The 23,572-nt window shown below is 41.3% G+C and overlaps 1 protein-coding gene across 1 annotated transcript in view; it reads left to right on the forward strand.

Moving 5' to 3' along the window:
- The window catches only part of GPR149 (G protein-coupled receptor 149), a 28,323-nt gene extending 10,885 nt beyond the window's left edge, over positions 1-17,438 (forward strand). Inside the window, exon 4 of the mRNA XM_075098312.1 lies at positions 16,865-17,438. Within this exon, the coding sequence (XP_074954413.1) occupies positions 16,865-17,437 (573 nt within the window). The 3' untranslated portion in view covers position 17,438. The remainder of the gene's footprint in view (positions 1-16,864) is intronic.
- Positions 17,439-23,572: the final 6,134 nt, after the last annotated feature.

Raw genomic sequence — 23,572 nt, forward strand, 5'->3', positions numbered from 1 at the left:
CCTTCGCAAGGTCACCTACTACTCCAGCCCTTCAAATGGCGCAAGTTACCTGGGTCACAGCCTGGCTTGAGGAAGCTGCTGGCACAAGTGGCAGTGACAAGAATCAGAGCAGGCTGTGCAGAATGGTCTGATCACCATTTCATTAGAGGGATGGGGATGAGGGGAAAGGAAAGGCAAGGAGGCGTTCTCCTATGAAGGAGAGCACATCCATGCTTGTGTTTGTTTGAGGGACCTGTCTGAAAACCACAGACATGTCACTGTCTGTTATTTAAAAAAGCCATGACATCATTGAAAGGTAATTCAATCATTGAAAGAAATAAATTCTGCTTTCCCTATAGGCCCTGTTATTTAGTGTTGCTTATGTAAGGAAATGTAATTAGGATGCGTACTTCTCCCGCAGATCACCTTAAGCCATGTCAAATTCCAGAGTTCATAGCAGTGAGTGAGTTTTTTACTGGCACTGATTTATAAAATTTACATTGTTTTAAGAAATTTCTCTGTGTGTGCATGCATGTTGATTTATATTAAGCTGGTTAATTAGTTATGATATTTTTCTAGGTATCCGGAATGATCTGGAGGTAGAAATACATTAATCTGATAACATTAAAATGATGATGCTACTCAGGAGATGCAGTGCAGCTGCATTCCATGTGGTGCGCTTCGTCGGCACATTGCTTCTGTGTATTGAACCAACTCCCCATTGCCGTGCAAGTTGTGTTACCAGAGAACTGGTGACGAGACCTTGCAGCTGTCAGTTTTGTGCTTCTGTTCAGTCAAAACTGGGGTGAAAAGAGAGAAAAGCAGGACAGGAAAAAGAAAGTTCAGTCACATGCATGAATGTAGTTTAGAGTGAAAGGGCTTTATGTCTGCTGTGACAGAAACCAATCTCCAAAGCCACTGAAACAGTGCTGGTCAAATGCAATACAATTCAAGAAACATCCATCTTCCTTTTTAAGCCTTCTTTTCGAGGAGTGTCTAATTTACTATCATCTACTTCATTTCTTTTTTAGAATTCACTAATTTATTCCAGTTCCTCACCCAGTCTTGTGCTATTAGCCAGTTCTAGTGACTGTAGAGCGGCTGCTCCTCAAGCTTTTAACAGACCACAGAAAAAAATTACTGCAAGAGCAGGGTATGAAGCATTCTGTTTTTCATTTCCAGAAACATCCATACATGCAGGCTGTGTTTTCCCTTCTGCTTACCAACAAAACCTCTGATTATTTTGCATTACATCTTTTATAAGCTCTGCCTATACTGGCAGTATGTTAAAGTTCTCTGCAGTTTTTTGCAGGCTGACATAAAAAAGAATTGACCTAATCTCATGGAAATTAGTTAGTCCCTTGCTTGATCATAGACACTGTTGCTCACTGAGAGTTGACCCTAGTTCTGGTCTTAAAAAACATTTGGGTTACATTAGGAGTTGGTGTAGTGGGTTGCATGCCACAGGCAGCTCCTCTACCCCTGTGGCTTTATGCTGCTGACAATCTACTGGTCTCTTGTGAAACCCAGATACATGTAACAAACACTGCGAGGTACTAAACCTGGAGGTCTGGGCTCATGGAACTGCAGTGTCTCTAATACATTCCCCCTGTCAGGGAGGAAAACGATGTGTGAAGTAGCAGGCACTCTGCACTGCTCAGCTCTCCTCTGCTCATTAATCAGCTGGCTCCCATGCTGGGAGGGCCCGTGGAAGGAACCCTGGGTCTGAGCTGGAGATGGGAGTCTGCTTGCTCTGCCAGTACTGAATCCTCTTGAGAGTATAAAGGGAAAGTGGAATTTAGCTCTGTCTTGCACATAATCTGGATAAACTCTGCTGAGGTTCCCACAAGTCAAGTTGGGGCAAAATACACATATAGCCCAGTGGTACTATGAGCTGCTGCTGGTTGCATTCTCTGGTCACAGCACAGTATCCAGCAAAACTAAAGTTTGGTATGGCTCTGAATGACAGCAGATCCTTTGCCTGCCAGTTGCCTGGTTAGGGACAGTTTTGTCTTCACTTTCTGGAAGGAGCCCAACAACAATGCCACAAAAAGCCAGTAGAGATGCAGTGTTTGCTTGTTACTTTTTTTGTCATATCAGCTGGCAGTCCATTGGGTGGAGTAGGAAGAAATGTCTGATCAGATGAGGCTGAGCCTGAGGCAGTCTTTGGGAGTTTCCCTGCCAGGATATCAGTGCTGGTGCTGAAGGGCACCCAGAGCTGGGATGGAGATGGGGATGGCATGGAGGGCAGAGGGGGATGGTAGAGCCTTCCTGCACAATAGGAGTGAGGGCAAGAGGAGGTGCTAGGAAGGAAAGAAAAGATGCAGCTGCTCTCTAGGCTACTGCAGTAAATCCATCCTTGAACATGTCTTATGAAGCTTTTATCTGTACTGTATCACAGTTCTAAAGAATTGCAACCATTTCCTTGGCTTATGTTTGGCCTTTCTTCTAGTTTTCTTCTATTTTCATCGCCAGAGCCTGATGCATTACTCCACTGTAGAAGTACTGCAAGTGACAGTACATTCGTTTCAGCAAAGTAAAACCTGATGGCAGCTGAAAGGGGACATCACAACATGGCTCCCTGTGACTGAGAAGCAAGTGGAAGGAGCAACATGGCATAATAAGTGCAAAGCACATTAATGAGGACATATATTTCTTTTACATATTCTAAGACTTCAGATTGACGTACCTTCCTGCATGTCTGTATTTGAAGAGGTGAAAAATGTCACCCATTCCACCCCTCTCCTCAAGATACTTCCTACCATGTCACATCCACTTTTTTCTTTCTTTAGCACTTTCCAGTAAATTTACTCAGTCCTTTCACCTAAAAGCTGTGGTTTTGCCCCTGTTTCAACCTGGGGAAAATGAGTGCAAAAATAAAGCTTCCATAAATCTTGTCTTGCTGCAAAGTTAGCACATGGCAGTGGCTGTGCTGATGAAATGAAGGCAGAGGTGGGAATACTGCATGCGATGATGTGTACTAAATCACAGTGTTTACAGGCAAAAATATCCTCTTGGGCTGCATCCTGAGGGTAGGGACATAGCTGTGTTTTTCCCATTAACACTAATGGAAGTCAAGAGGCTGAACCACACGCCGTACCCTGGAAATGTGTCCCCTTATGTTTCTGTCCTACGAAGCCATCTTGTACATTTTCTCCCAGTTCTGCTTCTATAGCAGGAGGTGTTCAGAAGTGTTAAATAGCTACAGTCATCATTATGCTGATGGTCATATGTGCTATTCTCTCAGTTACAAAGAAATGTTAGGTTTCCTATTTTGCTGCCCTAAAACTTACAGTGTATGTTGGGAAGAACGGACCAGTGTGCATATAACTTCTTAACAGTAAAACAAAACCTCCGAGGCAAAGTACTTGTTGAAATCTTGCTGAATTTTGTGTGATGATTGCCATCTCATTTGAAGGCGGTTTGCACTGCTCAGTAAGGGTAAGAATCCAGGGAAAGGCTTTGCAACTCTGATGCAAAATTAATGGAGTAAGGAGCTAGGACTGCTGGTCTCCTCTCAGTGTTAGGTCAGGTATAGCTGGAAATAGTGTCTGGTGTTCTGGTATGGCCAAATCACTCAGACTAAGAATTAAAATGTGAAAACCACAGTGCTTGGCTAAAACGTGGTCAACCACCTTGACAAAAGATAATTAGTTTCAGCTGAATGGAATTGAGGACTCTGCAGCTTGAAATTTAAACCCTGCCAATAACACATGCAACTGGATCCTTGTGAATATGACTTTGTCTTTGCTGATTTTAAAGTTATCAGATTTGCATAGTGAGATAGAAGCATAAGGATGTCATAGTTAAACACACAATCCTGCAATTACTGTAGAGGTGGTCCTCAGTGACAGCCTCTTCATACACTGTACGAGGGGTGAGAGTTGCTGACTGCATGTCAGCAAGCAGAGGTGTGATATTGGAATAGTGTTAAAAAGTACAGCTCTCCCCAGTAAACTAACCTCTTACCTCAGGTAATAAACTGGGGTTGGCTTTGGAAGGTCAGAAGCAGGTGTGGGTAGGTTACCTTTGAAACTCAAACTTCATCAAAATGGGGGGAAAAAATCCAAGCACATTTTAGTAAAGTTTGTAGATAGCAAGGTTAGTCAACAGTGGGTCTGATCCAAAGCACCCCAAGTCCAAACATCCCAGCTTTTAGTCAGGTAAATATTCCATTATATTTAGTGGGGCTTTGTAAAAGTCTGTATAAAGCTTTTATTTGAAAACCTGCTGGTGTTTTGTATGTCTGATGCCAACAACCACTCCAGTACTTCAGAGGAAGGTAACTCTTAGCAGGACTGAATATTTTTCAGTGCTGCCTGCTGGGAGGAGGGATAGCGCATGCCAGCTGGCCTGCACTGCTCACTTGCCTGAAGTGATTCAGGGAAACAAGGCATAAGAAGTCTCTCCCTACCTTACTTTTTCTTCACCCCCTGAGCAACAAGTGATACTTGCAGAAGGCTGCCCATTTTAATTTGTATTGTGAAAGCAGTATTTTTTATTCTGTTATTTTCAGACCTTAAAGAAGCAGTGAGAAAGGTATCAATCACTTTGATTTAGCTATTTTGAGAGTAGGGTGCCAGACAATATATGTGACTTCTTTGATTTTCTGTAGAAGCTATGTACTACCTGGTAAATGGCATTACCTTGGAGTGGCGGTAATGATGCCATAGCTGGTTGTCTCCTCATTGTCTGTTCTGTGAGTAAAGAGTTACTCCATCAAAGTGATTTCTCTGGAATAAAAGTGGCATGAAAGGAGAATGAGGCAGAGGGCTTTATTTAATACCTCTCTAGGCTAGCTATAATTGAGAGGGAGAGAAAAAATGGTACTTGTTGTTCCTATCTCTTGCTCAGCTGCATTTTTGAAAGATGCCTTTAACATCTCATAAAATACCAGTGTATCTCCCTTTCCTAAAGAGATTGGGTGTAAATATGTCATGTATTTTTTTTTTGCCTATAGTTATGTGCCTTCAGGCAACAGAAGTCTCCCAGGCTTGCAATATGTTGTAGGCTTTCTGATTTTTTTTTTTACTTGATACCTCATCTATGGGTTGCCTCAAGCAAACTCTTTCAAGACACTCTCTGTATAGAACCTATTCATGTGCCCTGCAAAGAGAAAGGGGGGGTGGCTGTGTAAATTATTTCACTTAGGAGGAGTCAATGCTGTAGCTCTGTATGTCTGCAGTTTGAAGGTTTTTTAGCAGAGATAAATACACAGTATCTTTCTCACTCCAGGAAAGTTGTAAACATTCCAGTAAACACCATGCACAGCATAGAAGCTGAGTTATGAATGGACTCAAAGATTATATTTGCTTTCCACTGGCCTATACAACAGTACCCATGCTAACCTGCTGTGATGTTCTCATCTGGTCTCTTCCTGCAGGTGGTGTTTCCTTGCTTGGAAAATCAATGTAGCATTTCACCATCAACTTCTAACTTTGCTCCAAGTGGGACAAAGTGGTGTGGTCCTTGAGATGCTTGCTGACTCTCTGTTTGCGGTTAAACTTCAATTGGCACTCTGCTGAATTGCACAAACAGGAGGAATATTGAGAGTAGAAACATTTGCCTGGGAGGGCAAGGCTGAATATAGGCAAGCTCCTATAGTGCTTCCCTCATGCTCATACCCCAGTGTGAAGCAGCTAGCTTCCTATGGCTGCTGTTTATTCTGTCTGGTTCAGATAAATAAGTAACAGCTTTCAGCTTTGTTGCTTAAGCAGGTTTTTATGAATGCTAGATACAAGTATACATGCACACACGGAACTAGAGAAAAGAAATAAAAACCTAGGCTGTGGAAAAGTGATGAGGATAAATAAGTCTTGTGGAGCTGACCAATGACACTGTATGTCAGAGATTCTTACAGGAATCAATCCTGCAAAGAGCTGCCACTGATTGATATCAATGTTCTTTCTCTGAGAGAACAGACAATGCTACAAACAAAATCAGTATCATGCTGAGCAAGGGATCCTTGTACATTGTCCTTAATGTCACTTAATGGAATAGGAGTTACAAAAGCAGTGCAATTTAGACACCTTCCAATAAATCCATTACATTGTAGTCTGATACGGTCTCCATTTTTTAAAGGTTTGTGCTGTTCTTCAACATATTTTTCTTCATTTTATTTACCTAGTAAGCAAAAATACAATTTCAGTTTAACTTTACAATACCTGCATCTCAGCAGAAAGCCTGTTGGTATGATGCTTGCAAATGAACTCAGAATTTTTTCCAGGACTGGCAGTACACGTCAGATAAACTTCACCAAGTCTGGTGAAAAGTGTAAGGTCCAGTTTTGCAACTGTTACAAAAAAGAGAATGAATGTCAGCAGATTATCTCCTGTGCAGAGTGACCACTTCCTGGTAGCAATGTGATGAAGAGAGCTGGACCAGACATCCCAAGCTCTGATTTTGGTACCCACCACATGCTGCCCAAAAGACCTCTTCTCTCTTCTGCAATACTGACTTGCTCCACACAGGAGCTAATAATGTAATTAGCCCTGTCAGTCAAGACCACAAGAAGTAATTTTCAAATGTTCGTGGCTGGAAAGCTTTGGCAGATCTATATAACTATGTAAAAGCCATGTTCTTTAGAATGTGGTGTATAGATTGCAGAGTTGCACCTTTCTAAAGCAGGAAATGTCAGTTCTGTGGACACCAACACTGCTTTAGTTGTGGTGCAGTTGACAAAACCCTTATTACTTGAGAGTCATTGATACTGTGCAATGGAGATGCAGGGATGGAGCTCTCTCGACAGCTAGGAGCAAGGTGGTTCCTCAGTGCAGTGCTAGCCTCATTGTTCTGCTTTTAAAACCTTCTGTAGCTTCTCCACCTACCTTTCTGTATGAACATAGGCACATAGGCCATGTCCTTAGCCTTCATTTGCATGGTCAGTTGTTGCCTACATTCACTGTACCATGTGAGGAAATGACACAAGATAGAAATATAAGAACCAGAATTAATTTACCCAGGTAGCCACAGTGCTGGAGTTTTTATACTGAAAGGTGCAGCTGAAAGGTGCATGACTTCACAATTTAAATGATCCTCTAGTGTAGACTTTGAATAATATCTCTGTTTCTTGCACACACCCCAAATATTTATCTTCATGCAAATAATTAAAACACTGAAATTTTCATTCTGTGCACTCTTTTCTACCTGGAAGTGCAAATAAATTGTTAGAAATTGTCATAAATATCTCACACTGTGTTGTGAGAACCAATGCACAGAATTACATAAGGACCAAGTCTGTACTTGTGCTAAAAATCTTATTAAAAATAACAAATGTACAAATCAAAACAGGCACTCCCATTTTCCCAGTTATTTTTGAAAGCTCAGTGTAGGATGTGAGACAGGAGTCCAGAAGGCAAGAAGTTTGGTGAAACCCAGGCATTTCAGCAAATCCCGTAGGGCAAGCCTGTTTCCATATTGAAGAGAGCTGTTTCTTGTAAAAACAGCTATTCTGTCTGTGAGGAAGACTATTTAAATGTAATAGATTTGAAACAGCAAATCTCTACAAGAAAATATAGATCGTTTATTAAAATTTTAGCATAAGTAGGTGCAGAGCATCTAGACTTCTCTAGGACAACAGTGATTACAGACCACAGAGAAACTGAAGCTCATGGCGGATGACTTTGATGAAGCCCAGCAGTACAGAGAGCCATGGAGTCATCTGAATGGCCTTAAAACCAGCCACCTTCTGAGCTGCTTCTGTCCGTGCTGCACTCATACTGCAGAGTCACTAAGGGTGCCATATGCATTATTTGTAGAATATTAAGGGACTTTCTGTTGAGCTCATTCACTTCAGCCCCAGACAACTGAGTACAGAAGCTCTGGTATGTAGATGCAAGTATGCTTACCTTGGATGCCACCACTGCACTTTCTGTTAATAATTTGCTCCAAATAAAGGTCTGTCCACATCAGGCAGGCCAATGGCAAATACCGATTCTCAGGTCATCTGAGGTGAGCTTGTCTATTCTTGTCATACCCTACTAGCTCTACATTTACTGCAGTCAGCTTCTCAAAGGGCAAATCATTGCAGTAATTAATTTTGCTGCAGCTAATTTTTATTTTTAGGGAAGTCTAGAAGACTAGGAAGACTAAGCGTCTATTTTAAAATAAACAGAATACACATTGTCTCCAGAAAGAAGCGTTGCGATCCTTACTGGAAACATTCTAAAATCGGAACTTTTCAGCTAGAGCTGTATTCCACCAAAGTAATTAGGAATGCAAACTCGCTAGAGCTTTATTTAGATTGATGATATTTCTGTTTGGGAAGGCAGCATGGCCCAATTGGAGTGGCATCGGACTGGGATACATCAAAACTTGCCATCTGTTTTTGGCTCTACCACTGCCATTCAGCAGGCTTGGGAGAGTTGCTCTCCATTCTGGGGCTTCACATCAGAGCTTTCTTACCTTTTCCAGAGACAAGATATACACTCTAATATAATCTCTACTTTGCTGTAACACTAGTGATGGCTGGACTTGATGATCCTAGAGGTCTTTTCCAACCTTAATGATTCCATGATTCTATTAATGTTATACCTATATTATTATTCCAGGGCCTGCGATTCACAGCATTTGAAAATTAGGAATCATGAGGGAGAGTCTGCAAGCTACCTTGTGCTTGAGCCCATTGCCCAGACACAGGTGTGTAGAACCAGTTGATATGCCTTAGGGTGTCCCTCTTGGCCTCCAGCTGCTGCTTCAGGAGGCTGTAGGTCTCCCATTAGTCCACTGTTATATTTGAAAGTTTTTTGAGGATAACTTGAATCCTCTGTGGCTTCTCTGATGGCACTAGGCAGCCACGTCTGGGCAACTAGTTCAAATTTTAAATGTCTGAGTACGCAGCCTGCTTGCATAATCAGGGAGGGTAATTCCTAATTTAGGTGCTCTGGAGTCTACACCAAACAGATTTTCTTCTTCCCTTTGATCATGTAGGAATTCCAGGCCCTTAGGCATTTCCTTTCTTCCCCCAGTTAACCTTTTTTTTCTCCACTGGCCTTTACCATATTGCAACAGCAATTTATAGTCTTTAAAATCAAACTGAGCTGTGAGCTACGTGAGGCACCATTCATGTCACGTGGCTCTGAACAGTTTATCTTTGATTTCAGTTGCTAACAAGCGTTACCTAGCTAAGGATCCACTTCTAGAACAGAGTCAGCTTTGTTCTCAGATGAAGTATTAATTGATAACTGTGTCTGGAGAATGGAGCCGTTCATGCTTTCCTTTCCCTGCTGTGCAGTCACCCACTCCCTGACATTAAAAAATTACCAGGAAATCCTGGCAAGTGTGTGCTTATCCAGACTGGATGATGGTTTCTGCAGGTGCTAAGCACTGGAGAACTGGGGCCGCTGAGTTTAAGATCCTTGTAACAGGATGAATTCAGTTACACTTAATATAAAATGTTAAAAGTATGTAGAAATGTTTGGTACTTGAAATATGCATATGTTAGCCTTAAAAAATTTTCTAGGCTTCTTCTAGCAGAATAAATTCTTGATCACTTATAAACTAGAGTTTTAAATAATTTTGAACATCACATGTAAATGTAAATACATCATAAAGTATTTAAAGTTGACTGCAGTCGTACATTCCTGACTTTTCTCTAAGTGCCCAGCTCTGCAAATTGCTGATCAACTCCTGCAGACACTAAAGGGAAGCAGAGGGAATGCCATACACCCTTGGGAGGCTATGCTTTGGCAAGTGATGCAATTAAAATTTTCTTTGAATGTACTTGCAGCTTAATACCCCTTTATTAATATTTCACATAAGTATAAATATTTAATGGCAAACCAGATAGAAAAGGGTGTTTTTCTTCGGTTTCTGCCAGTTTGCAAGGAGAAATACAATAACAGATTCTGTAAAAGTTACCTTCCCCTTTCCTTCCCTTCCCCCTCGAAAAAGCCATAGCGATTAAAAACTTATTTTCCATTCAGGGAAGGCTGCGGAGTTTCAAGGTTCCACAAATAGCCTTAGTAGGATCATTTAAAAAATGGAGGTCAAATGGCTCCTGGTGGGCCCTTTGTCACCACTTTGAGCATTTCCAGATTGAAACCTTTCTGCCAGGGCCCATTGCCCAGCTGCTGTGGGGCTTGGTTACGTCCTCTGCAGAGGCTGAAACCTCCCCTGTGTGACAATATCCTCTCCTGATGAATCCAGCTCAAACTCTGCTCAGGCAGCCAGAACAGGACAGGGGAGCCCGGTCTTAAACTGCAGTGATGATGGGGAAGGTTTGCCTCATAGCAACAACAACTACTTTCTGTCTTCTGTGAAATCTGGAAGGTGGATAATTTAATTTAATCATGAAAGGGTTTGCTTTATCAATTATGCAGAGATTTCTCTGTTCAGAATGCACCAGCACTCCTTAAGGAACAAGTACATTTGTGATGTATTTCATTGTAATTTTTTGTCTTTGCTTGTTAAAAATGCATGTGCTGGTACATGTAGTTCTCCAGTGAAATCCCTGTCCCAGATTCTAACAGACAGAACAGCCTCCAGCCATCTCGGGCAGGAGCTGCACAGGGGGTATGCCCTGTGGAAGGTCGTGATGGAAATAAACACTCTCCACAAAAAGTAAAACTAAGCAAGGAAAGGGCCAGCTCCCGTTGGCAGGAGCTCATGGTGAACATCACAGCGTTACACATCCTGCAGAGCTCCTGCAGCGTTCCCAAGTGATGAAATGCATATGGATATATATTAACCAACTTTGAAAATTACAGAATTGCTGTTTCTCTGATGCAAACCTGCAGAAAACAGTCCTCCAGAGGGATAGCTCAGATTCAGTGCTAGACTGCAACTTTTACGAGACCTGGCAGATATTTTTTGGTATAGATTTAAAGCTGGCCTCAGCATAAAGGTAGCAATTTTGGTTTATGGAATGTTTTGACTGGGGAATGCTGTGATTTTTGTTAATTGAAACATCTGAGCATTTCCAAATTTAAACCTTTCAACCCTACCAGAAATCTAAAAATTAATTTTAGAAAGGTAAACATTTTAGATACATATATGTATGCATACAATTAAGAAATAACTACTTGTATGTATATATGTATGTGTGTACATAGAGAAAAAGTTCCTTTAGGAACTGGTTCCTTTAGGAACCAGAACAGGTTTAATTTTAAACCTCTGTGTTCAAGCAGATAAGCGTCTGATCCTTCCTTCACCTCTCCTAGTTGAGAGTGAGTAAGGTCTCACAAAGACAAGTCTTCACTTCACAGGATCAGAATCACAGGTAGCAAGGCTTCCTTGTCCTGTGTAGTTGCCATGGATGCTGAACTGGTATGGGATGCGTAAGAGTTAGAAAGAATGCACTTCAGCTGTGGGGCGTCTTTGTGATAGTACTACAAATCCTGGTATAACTAATTCTGATGAACACAGTACTGGTGTTGTAGAAAAATGTCTACATTTTATTCAGGAATAATGGTAATTACGTATGTGTATCTAATATGCTGCAAAACTGCTGAGACACAAAACCTGCAAAATGGCACTTGGTTGAAAAGCTAGGCTTTCATTTTATTTCACAAAACTCTTTACCTTTATGCTAGTGCCTGATTCCTGCATGCATTGTCAAGACAGCATCATAACATTGTCTTTCTGAAGACGATCCAAGAAACAAGTGGCTGTAAGTTTTCTGTACCTTCTTAAAAACACCTGTGTAGAAGTGCTTTAAAAAGACAATGCAGAGCATAAATTGTGTGGGAGGAGTTAATACGTGTATTGCTTTTAGAAACGACATTTTCTTTCAAATACAGGAATACAAAGCGTGTGGGCAAAACAGTGTGGAAAGAGGTCAGTGGAGCATTTTGGGCCCAGGCTGTGAGAGTGAGATGGCAGACATTCAGAAACAGCACAGAGGATCTCCTCTTATTTTCACTGAAATAAAAATGAATCATAACCCTCTACAACTGTGGATGTTCTTGTTCATGCTTAAAAAATGCAGAGATGAGATACAGGAACCTGGCTGGATGAACTGAAGGCTACTGTTAAGTGTTACTCAAATTGCTTCCCCTTCCTACTGCTTTAGAATTAAATTGCATTGTAAGGCTTAAAATCAGAAAGCTGAACTGTAGGTAACGATGGGAGTGGAAGATAAAATACTTCTTCACAGGATGTACCAGCACAGTCTGGTTTGCTAGTAGATTCCTATTTATTGCCATGAATGTGTCGTAAGAACCAAAACCAGATATTTAATAATGATATCAAGGACAAGATAAGGGTCACATTCTGTTCTCATTAATAGTAATTTATACTGAAAGTAGTTCCAGTAATAATCAATTTTACCTGGCTATACAAAAAACCAGAAATGCATTCTTCCCTCTTTTGGGCTAACGGTGTTTTTATTCATAGAATTTTTCTGTTGGGCAGCTTGACTCTAGGGCGAAGCTTGCAAAGCAAGCACAAGGTAGGTGACATCTCTGAACCCAGGAGGGAGCCTGGCTGTGGTGTTCAGTGCCCTGTGCATTTCTGAGGAGCTGAGGGGCCAGATCAGGTTCTCGGTTGCCAGCCCCTTTCTGGCTCTGGTGCAGAGTCCTTTCAGGTACTCTGGCCGCAGAGGGATGGTCACCATCTGTGGCCGCAGCGGCTATCCTCCAGCATGGAGCACAGAAGTCTTCCTGGGGCTGTGGCACTTTCAGGCCAGCCAAGGTAGTGCTAGTTCCCCTCAGCACTTGGCAGTGAATTTTCAGTTCAGTGGCTCAGATCTCTCCTCAGGCTTTATTCTTGCCTTCCCCTATCATGTAATTCCAGGGTTTGATTAAATTTTTAATAAACTCTGCTTAGTAAGTTCTATAGTATCATGCAAATGCTGCTTACTTTTTTCAGTAATTTTCTGGATTTTTTTAAACTTTGAACTTTTTGCATTGGTGACGAATGGGGTTGTTTCACACGCATGTACTTCATCAAAGCTTGCAGTTAACAGTCTAGTTTCCTTGCAAGTCAGTTGCTGCACTGAGGGAGTTTAAGCTGTGATTTGAAAGCTGCTCCCTGCAAGGGCAGTGGTTTCTAGGCAGGCGCCTGTCACAGTCACGAGTGCATGGCATTATGATGCACAGTTTGCAAAGAGACAAATGGATTCTTTACTTGTAGAAACAGGTGAAGATATCTATAATTGAACAATATTTCTACTGGAATTGTTCTAGTGGAAAATGACGTAGTTTACTGGCTTCCTGGTTAGTGACTGGGAAGTGGCATAGAAGACTTGGTATATCCTGTTCACTTCTAAAAGTAAGTACTAATTTCTTAATAGAAAACAGACTTTCTGAAAGAGCCACTAAATCTGTGGTAATTAGAAAATTTCCTTTTCTCCAGTACTGGAGTATTCATTCCAGAGAGTGAGGATTGCTCATTCTCCCTGCAGGTGCCTCAGACATATCCTCCATCTTCTTGACGTTCAGTCTGACAAATCCACAATATTTCATTAAGTAGAATATAACCTTGCACTGAAGTAATCAGCTCTTTTTTTTTCCCATACTCTTTAGATGTCTTTCTGTATAATCTAAGTGCTGTTTTAGACTGTTCTTCAGGCTCTAAGCTTGACTAACAGCCAGAAATGCAGACACTTTCAGCTGCCCCTGCGAAGGACTTTCAGTGTTGATTGCAGAAACTAGACAGGGGGCTGGAAACAGAGCTACAGGGCTTGTATGCAATGGAAACACCATTCTAAATGCATGTTAACAAAATCATAAAGTATCCAGGCTCTCCAGGCTCTATCTATTGCAATGTCCAAGACACTAACCTTGTGCCTCTGACTGTGCTGCTTAGAACAGCGGGCTTTGCCACCTGATCTTACCCAGAGGTGGATTTGTTGCTCTGTCCTCTGGTGGCCTTAGTAAGCACCTGGGATGGAAGATAAGAGGACAAGAGCTTCCTCAAGCTGAGAAAACAGTTATTCACACATCACTCCTTTCCTGGAGGAGTGATCCTATTACTAATTACTACAGAAAATATAAGTGCCAACACCTAACTATGCTTTAAAAAAAAGCCTCTTCGTCATTGCTTTGAAACAAAGGCTGCTGGTGCTTTCCCTTAGGAGAGCTAAGCTTGAGGGAGCCCCTGTACCTGCCACGGCTCTGTACTGGAAGAGCAGCCAGGAGCTGGCAGTGAGCTGCTGTCATCTAACATTCACCAGTCTAGGACCTTTGCCGGCTCGATGCCACCGCACAATGGCCGCCTCTGTAACTTCACATTGGAAGAATGCTTGAGGACCATTTTTCTCTGACGAATCTATTAAGGAGACTAATACAACTTTGATCTCCTTCCAGGAGGGCAAGCCAGCTCCGAGGGTTTTGTAAGGCAAATTCCTTTTTCGAAGGACCACATTAAGTCACAGTCTGGCAAGATTTTTCTACAAATGAAACATAATTTAATTTTCATGCTTTTCAGTGAGCCACTTGATTTAGCTGTGTAGTTGTAAAGTTGTGCCTAATCTGATAAAAGCCTCATCACAACAGCTTCCTTGAGTAATCAACAAATAGTCGCCCTTCCCAGCTCCCTGTGAACAATTTCACCTTTCCAATCAGTATCCTAAACCTTTCTGGTTTTACTCACTTTCTCAGTTTTACCTGAAAGGAAGCATTAAACAGAGCTGGTCCAAGTGGGAAGGGGTCCTTTCAGTGCTGAAATAATGCTAGCACTTCTCCATACTGCCAATTATTAGACCTGGTCTTTCTGTCACTCCTTTTCTTCCTCTCTCTCTATTCATGCAGTTTGCACAAGACAAATCAGTTACCCAGGAGGACAATAGTGGAGCTTCTGCTTCCAAGGGTGAGCTCAGGGCACCCCCCTGTAACTTGCATGGGAAAGACTGGTCCTTCCCAAAGTCCAGAGTTTCTGCAGTTAGTCTCTTGGTTGCAGGTAGGTTAATAACAACACTCACAAATGAAAAGGTATATCCTGCTCTCCTAGACAGCTGTCTCCCTCTCTCATCTTAGCCCTCCCTTGCATGGACAGGAAGAAACGTGAGTGCTAGCCAAACTTTTTTAATGCCTCAGACTTACACATCCTGATAAATTGACTGTCTGCCATTTTTTCACCTCATGCATTAATTGCTGTAATAATGTTGCTTATTCCCTAACCATCCAGAAAGTTACACGCTACTAAAGAGGGTCTCTGCACATGTGTCTGTGTATAGAGGAAGGACAGGGGAGGATGAGGTTTGGGCTGGTGATTTGCCCTGTCAGGCAGCAGTAGCAGGAGGTAGGGAGGCACCTTAGCTGGAGAGGGAACTGCAGTGCAATAGGAGTAAGGGTGCAGTTCACATAACAACGTGATCTGGAGATATTTGAGGTAGATTTAAAAGGTCATCAACAGGTCCTGAAAGCAGTATAGCAACAGCAACACAGAGACTGTACAAGGTGATTCACCTTGCTGCCTGGCAGCTTTTCAATACCCTCAGTCCACACTTCTCCCTAATGTCTGTGTGGGTGCAGAGCTGGATTCTGCAGCTTCCCCTGTTTTCAGTAGTCTTCTGTGTCATGCCTTTCCCCCGAAACCAGAGCAGCCCTTCCTTGTGAACTGCCCTGTCAAAGTCAGCAATTCACAGCCTGCCAAGGAGTCTGCTTTTGGCAAAGTTGTGGTTCATTTTTAGAGTATTTTTTAGACAGTAAGAGCAAGTTTTCAAATGGTAATCCCTGCCCTTCTCAGTAACCAGTCAAAGCCCAAGTGTAGCAGAGCAGATGAGGATGGAGCAATAGATGAGCCCTCAGATTCTCCAGAACCTGACTCTGGGGTTTCTTTGCTGTGTGTGTCTACTTATGCCATCATTTTTGTTCTGTCCAACATAGGTCACTGAGTGGGCAACCTCCATAGTTAAAAATGACAGTCTTTATAGCGTGACAGAGAGAGTCAGGATCTATCCTGCAGCACTATGGAACGGAACATATAACAACCTACCACTAAGTCAGCTACCACAGTCCACATAGGAGCAGGCTGTGTCCTCTGTTCTCCACGCAGGCACTCGCAGTGATTTCTTTTGTAATGCCTTTATTTATTTACAGCCTCTGAAACAATATTTTCATTGCAACTGCTAAAAACCCTTGGTTTGAGCATGACCTTTAGTACTGCAGAGCTGTAACTGAATTTTCTTTCTCTCCCTTCAAGTGTGTGAAAATTTCTTTACTGATAAATTCAGCTTTGCTGTAGAAAAGAGATCCCGTCCTGGCTTCTAGAATCACATGAAATGTGTTTGGCAGCGAGGTTCTGGATGGGCCCTCTGGCTGTCAGGGTAGTGGTGCTGTAAATCCTTGTTATAGATTTCCAACTGATACTGTTGAATGAACAATATTTCCACTATAAAAATAAAATTGATTTAAAAGTTCCTTGAAAAATATCTGACAAGTTGTTTTGGGAAGTTCAGCTTGGTTGTTAAGCCGCCTAACTCAGGCACCTAATTTAGTCAAGACTAATTAAGACAGGGTGCCCAAGGGAGACAGGTGTCATCAGCGTAAGGTCCTGGTTTCGAACAGTTCTCTGGTGTCATTTCTCTCCTTTTGGTGACTGTATGAGAAGCATTAGGAGATCGGTATCTTGATCTGATTTAAGCAGAGTAAAAACACTTTCAGAGGTCCCAGTGAGTACTAGCTAGAGAGGTGCCTGCTAGTGCTGGCTGTCTCGTTGTGGACTGGCTGCAATGAAACATTAAGGCTATCCTAATAACGTCTGTGTGTCCATAAGCTGTAGCCGAGGCACAGTCATTTGGGACTTCACTTTTTAAACTAAAGTGTATAATTCTAAAACACTTCTTTCTACTCTTTAAAGTCATAAATGCCAGGTTTTAAAAATACTTCAAGGAAAAGTCTGCAAGAGTAAAATAAGTTAACAAACTAAGCATAATTGGCTTATTAATAATGGATACTAACTTTAAAAAAAAGCATTAGGTAATGGTCATTCTTTCTCTTTTCAGCGATCAGGTGGGGCGTTAGCTATCCCTCTGTGTGCATTTCAGGGAACTGTATCTCTTCAGGCACCCACAGGAAAAACGCTCTCTTTATCTACATATGAGGTAAGCACTGAAGGGCAAAAAATAACACCCACGTCAAAGAAAATTGAAGTATACCGATCTAAAAGTGTTGGTCACGAGCCAAACCCAGAGGAGTCTCCTCATACGTTTGCTGACACAAGCGTTAAAATTCATTTAGAGGTACTTGAAATTTGTGACAATGAAGAGGCCCTGGATACTGTGTCAATCATCAGTAACATCAGCCAGTCCTCCACACAAGTAAGGTCTCCATCCTTACGTTATTCACGGAAAGAAAACAGGTTTGTCTCATGTGATTTAGGGGAAACTGCCTCCTACTCCCTCTTCATACCATCAAACAATCCTGACAGCGATATTAACATATCAATTCCAGACACTGTTGAAGCTCATCGGCAGAATAGTAAAAAGCAGCATATGGAAAGAGGTGGTTATCAGGAAGAAATACAAATGTTGAATAAAGCATACAGAAAACGGGAAGAAGATGGCAACAGCAATTAAAAGGCATTTAATTTAGACATTTAAACTGATTTGACAGACATTGCTCCTCTTGACTCAAGTTACACTAGCAAATACATTGTCAACTGTTTTTTCCTAACATATAAATTAATTTTATTTGGGTACACAGTTAAAGAGATTAAAACTTTTAATCATATATGGATGGGATAACAAATACTTAAGTGCTTTACAGCTTTGCACAGTGAATTTCAAGTTATTTATATATATATTTATTTGAGGAACATGTGTGTCTAAAAGGAATCCTAAATAAAGTCTTAAAAAACGGCTTTGGTTGCTTGTTGGCAGTGCGTGTCTGTCTGCAGGAACCTGCGGAAAATGAGGGAGCAGCTCCGCAGGTGGGAAGTTATAACAGTTTTGGCTGACTTGCGATTCTGCTCTTACTGATGTGCCAGACTTTAAACGTTTCTCTGAAAAAATGTAGCCCAAACCTGAGACTAGCTCATTTAGTTGACTAAGTAGAGGACTAAAAGATATATAAATGGTTTAATTTTCTATTGCTCTATACATGATTCATATGTAATACCTATGTAAGTGGCCATTGTATAGACCTTTGAATATGGGTGGCTGAAACGTAAGCATGCACATTTTGTAAATATGACATTTTGAAACTTCTGAGTGTTCTCATGGTTGACATTTCTCTGATGAAATGTGACAAATGTTGGTTAAATTTACAGAAGTTACTCTGAAGAGTCCTTTTTTTTTGCCTCCCTGATCTCTTACCAAGTTAAGAAGTTTCCCAACCTTACGGAATATTTGCAACTCAATCCAGATAAAGGCAGCATTTGAAATGTTTGAAGAGCTAGGATGTCAAAATTAATTTGAATAATTCTTCATGTCTGGGTTGTCCCTAAGCAAGGAATAGTTTTCAATGCCATGTTCCTCCTCAAGGCCCATGTGAAGCTAATACTTTTCTCAACACAACTAGCTAGCAGATAGTTGCAGGAGTCCCACTGGCTCACTGCAAGAACACTACTGTTTTTTCTGCCGTATATATTCTGTCAGTAAACTTGTCATCACTCCTCTCTGGATGGACTCTCATGCTTTAGATCTGAGTCAGGAGCTGGGGATTACAACTGCTTTGTGGCTCCTCAGGAGCGGGGAAAGGAGCTATTCAAGGTGGCCAAACTTAGAGACTGAGCTTAGCCAGGAACCTCAAGAGAGTGGCCTAGTTACCTAAATCAGGTCCCAACCTGGATCACCATCAGGAGAAGCCCATCTCTCTAATGATTTATGCGGAACCTAGAACTAAGTCTAAAGCCAAGCTAAAACCAGTGACTACTCTAATCTGTGTCAAATTCAGACAAGCCAAGGTGAAAACGGTGAATGGAGTCCTCAAGTCATACATTAAATACAGTGCATATACTTGAAATGCTAATGCATTTTGACTGAGATCTCTTTTTCTGAGGGTTTGTCACTCATATCAGTTAAAAAGAGGTAAATATGCTCTCAGACTTTCAGCAGTTTGATTGAAAATGACACTGCTTCTTTAAGGAATAGATTTAATTTCCAGTGACATGTGTGACGACATAATCATCTAGGTATCTGCAGTCACCGTGTTTTACACTGAGTGGGAACATGCAAGTGAAAATAAGCACAACCCTGTTCAGGATTCCTTTATGGGTTATGAACAGACAGAGCAAAAGGGCCAAGTACTATGTCTCTTTGCGTTCAGCATTCAATATGGAGGTATGAAAACAAGCAGATGACTTGCCTTCTCACTTCACCAACATAAATCAGGCCTGCCATTGCAATCAGTGGGGCTGTGCTGGTGTGACAGTGATGTAGCACTGAAGAAAATCAGGGTCAAAGACTGCAGGTTGCTGTGATAGAGATGGATCACTCTGCAAGTTGTGCTTCCAGTGTGCTGCCTTTCCGATGTGAAAACAAGGGCTCTCGTGAGATTGCCTCAAGGCTCTTAGTTCCACTAAGATGCTATGTTATATCTCAGATTTAACAAGAAACTACAGTAGAAGAAACAATCAGTGGTAAGTCTGTTGAATAAATCTATACCCATACATGTAGAGAAGAGAGACACATTCTGCTGTCTCTGAATATCTTGCTTTTCTTTGTGTTCTGTAGAAGGAATACAGGAAGTATCTTCATAGCAACAGACACCCTCGATCCAGATAAAGGTAGCAAAGTTGTGACGGATGATACAGTCCATCACAACTTCAGTTTGGTCAGGTGCTGTGTTTTCCCTGGAAATTATTTGGACTATGTTAACAAGATTATGTGCTGATGTGTTAATCTCTGATGGATATATTTACAAAGGGTTAAAATTTGGAAGCATTAAAATTATGCACGGCTGACCCAGAGCTTGACCTAATTGTAGAGTATTGTCCTGATGCTGTACTAAAACACAGATTTTATTTAATGAATCTGTAAACTTGATAATGTACAGAAGTCTGATTATTTTTTGCTCTAAATGACTCACCTCATTAAACAATTTAAAGTGTCTGAAAACCCAGCCTGTAATTATTGAGTAGATATCCGCTCCTTGCACAACGCACCAGAAAACTTGCTGTTTGAGAAAATTTGCTGCTAGTTTGTTTATTCACATAAATGTTACGGTGTCTTCATTTATCATTTGGGCTTAATTTTTAAAACAATTCTTTTATAAGAGTTTTTAAGGAAAATTGTTTTCTTCCTCCTGTGTTGTTTTTCCCATCTGACCTTTAATATATTTCAGTGACAGCTTTTGACATTTGAGGGCAAAGTGTTTGTCAATGCCCATTTGAAGTTGGCTTGAAAGAGACCTCATCTCCGTTCAGACACCACAGCAACTGACCGAAAAAAATCCCTTGGAAAATGTGACTTGAATCAGCAGTGCCTGGGCTTCCCCTGCTCTTAGGATGTGGGTTGTTGAATAATGCAAAGGATAGAAAACCAGAAACTGGGAAATAAGCTTTGAGATAATCTTCAGTATATCCAGTGGGTCAGAGTTTCCTTTCAGTGGCACTCATGTACACTGAGAGTAACATTACATTAACAGAGCTACAAGAAAGATAAATCTGTAATGTACAGGGCCAGGCCCAAGAGTCCCAAATGCCTCAAAGGATTGTGCTTCTTGAAATAAAACATATAGCCAGGTGCTGAAATGTACATTTTCTGTACTAATCTTGATAGAAAATATATCTTACAGCATCATACGATTTCAAAATACAGTAATTTCATAAAAAATAATAAATGTTACTTATATGTTATTTTACCTTTATAGATTTGAGGTTGATGCATAGATTCTGGAACACAGTTTCACTTCCAGGTATGTATCACTATGATAATTTCCAAGATGAGTGTTTGAGTGTTATGTTCCTCACTCTTAATGAATTTCGCAGATTTAGATGTCTCAGAGCAGAATAAAATCTGCTTTTCTATACTCCAGCAACAGCTCCTATAAAAATTACAATACCCATAGCTGTACACTCTTGTATGTTGCACACTCTGTTTCATAAAACAAACTAATTTTAAAGACCTTCAGACCTTGCACAAACAATCTTTTCTCACAGAGACAGCCCTGCTGACTGCAGCACTGCTAGTGTCCAGTAGCAAGATTTACTCACTGGATGAGAGCTGTAACACGGGATCATCTTTTATTGGGTCTCCCCCTTCCGAGCGTTTACCTCATGGGTTTCATGTTTCCTCATTAGAATTTGACTTCAAGGAATCTCACTTCAAAGTACTGAAAGGAGAACACTCTCTTCTGTCCTCTTTGAGAGTGTGCTGCCACGTAGAGACCATTATGTACACTTGAATTATTTTACATCATGATAAAGTGCTACTGAAGTGGATGAAAGCTGAATGTGAACAGTGGTTAAAAGGAGTTTAAAAGGCCCAGTAATATGTAATCCACTGAGATAATTTCAAGAAATATATCTTTCCATGCATAGAAGAAAATGATCTTTACATTAATAGATCATGCACATTTGCTATCTTTCCAACATCTAAATCTATGAATCTACTAAAAATATTTTAGTTCGTAATATTTTCTTTAGAATGTGTGTTTTTTCGCAGTCTTAAAAAGACATGGCTGAAATGCAGTAGCTGCATGCTATGGAAATTTTATCTCGCACTAAAATCCCATTTATTTCAAATGTGTGCGTGGCTTAAGTGTCAAAATACACTATCATGGAGAGACAGTGGATCAAACAGAATTAATCTGTTGAGGTCACCCGAGTGATTCAAGGTAACCCTAGAATATTTTTCTTCAATAATTTTAAGGAGATAAAACAGACAAAACCAACTTTCTGACAGCTTGCTTAGGCATGCAGAACCTAACATGAGGTGCAACGGCGTATTTAGGTCAGGCGGTGTCTGAGAGTGTGGCCACACACATTGCTGAGGGGATACACGCCGTAAGCCCTGGCTGGTGGTATGTGTTACAGATGGTCACTGGGGGCCCTTCCACTCCAGGCTTCGCTAGTTCCAGATTAGCATCAGCCACGTCTCCTGTCCTGGTATATCTAAGTAACAGAACTAGAGATAATAATTGCCCCAATTTATATTCACCTACAGGCTAAAGAAGGCCCAGAAGGCAAGCTCATTTGTGTGTGGGTAATGTCGTGTCACGGACATGAAAGTTCATACCTGAGCAGCAGGGTGTGTTTTCCCATCTAGTATCCTACCCCCTCCATCCTTTCAGAAGGACTTGTGCCATCCTCTCTTGTTTGGCCTGTATAGGTATGACAGCAACATACTTCAACAGGGGATCTTTTAACATTTCTTAGGTTTCAGAGAATTTATTTTGTGCTAATTTCCTTCGGCTCTGTTTTACTCCCTAGCTGGTTGTCACTGTGAGACTTTTGAAGAATGCTATGAAATTACTGTTAGCTTATGCAGGATGACAAATGCAAGAAGTCAATGAGTGTGCTTCCTAGTCTGCATTAAGCCACACATGCAGAATGAGAAGAGGAGAAGTAAGGAAGGAGTATATTTCTGCCTAGATTTCTCATTTCTCTCCCACGCTCCTTCCTGTAATTTGCCTTTCGAATGATCCTCCTCAGTACCCTTCAGTCCTTGTACTCTCTGTTCTTGGTCCCCTCCTTCTCCCTCTTTTCTCTGGGTAACCTCACCCAAAGTTCAGCTACTTGCTATGCTGATGACTCAGAGATCTTGCTCTCTGTTCCTTACTTGTCTCTTTATTCAAATTAAAATCTGAGCTTCCTTGTACCTGAAGTGGGCATAGCTATAGAGACCGCAGGATGTTTCTTGCACAAATGCTCCTGTGCAAGACCGTAGCATGACACTGCGCCATTTTGTAGATGTACAGATAAGCTCTGGGTGAATTGGTAGGTCTGCGCAGGACACTGTGGTGCACCACGGGTCTCATCCCCAGCGCGGTGCGGTGTCGTCCTTGGAGGAACGGGCCCCAACAGCCATCTGCTGCCTACTGCCATGATCACTAAGAAGAGCTCCAGTGACTGCCTTGTCACTCACCTCCATAACCTGAGATGTCATTGAGTAAAAGGCTACAGACGTGTGCTACAACAAGGCGTTGTGATTTGGGTCTGCATGTTTTAAGGCCATGGAAATAATCATTTCCTTAAGCATAGAAAAGGATAAGCCTTGCAGCAAGCCAAGTGGCTACTTGGATGCATAAAGCTTTTTTTGAGGGGAAAGGAAAAAAGAAAATACGGATCTTTAACTCAAGCACCTAGTTCTTATTTCTTTACATAGCCAACTGCTGGGAGTTGCTGGACTAACTGCAGGTAAACTGTAGGCAGATTAAAAAAGAGAAAATGGTTTCCTTTGAAAGAAGCAGTCCTTTACCTGAAAGAAGTTTGAAAATCAGTGCGTAACATTGTGTTTCAGAGATCTGAATGCCAGTAATTTTTAAACAAATGTAAATCATACCAACAAAGAAGAAAAGGCAAAATAATATGTAAAGAAATAGGATTGAAGAAAGCATTTATAGTTGCACAATGGCATTCAAGGAAACAAAATGAAGATTAATTAGCTGTTGAAAGAGTAATAATTCTGTGAATGATTTTACCTAATTTAAAAGTTTTCATTTAACACTCCAGAGAACTTGGACGAAGCATACCACACACAGCAGCACTCAGCCAACACACCCAGACCTCGTAGCTAATTGGCTATGTATACTACATTCAAAAAAGAAAA

The sequence above is a fragment of the Phalacrocorax aristotelis genome, chromosome 7 (assembly GCF_949628215.1).
Source record: "Phalacrocorax aristotelis chromosome 7, bGulAri2.1, whole genome shotgun sequence".
Lineage (NCBI taxonomy): Eukaryota > Metazoa > Chordata > Aves > Suliformes > Phalacrocoracidae > Phalacrocorax > Phalacrocorax aristotelis.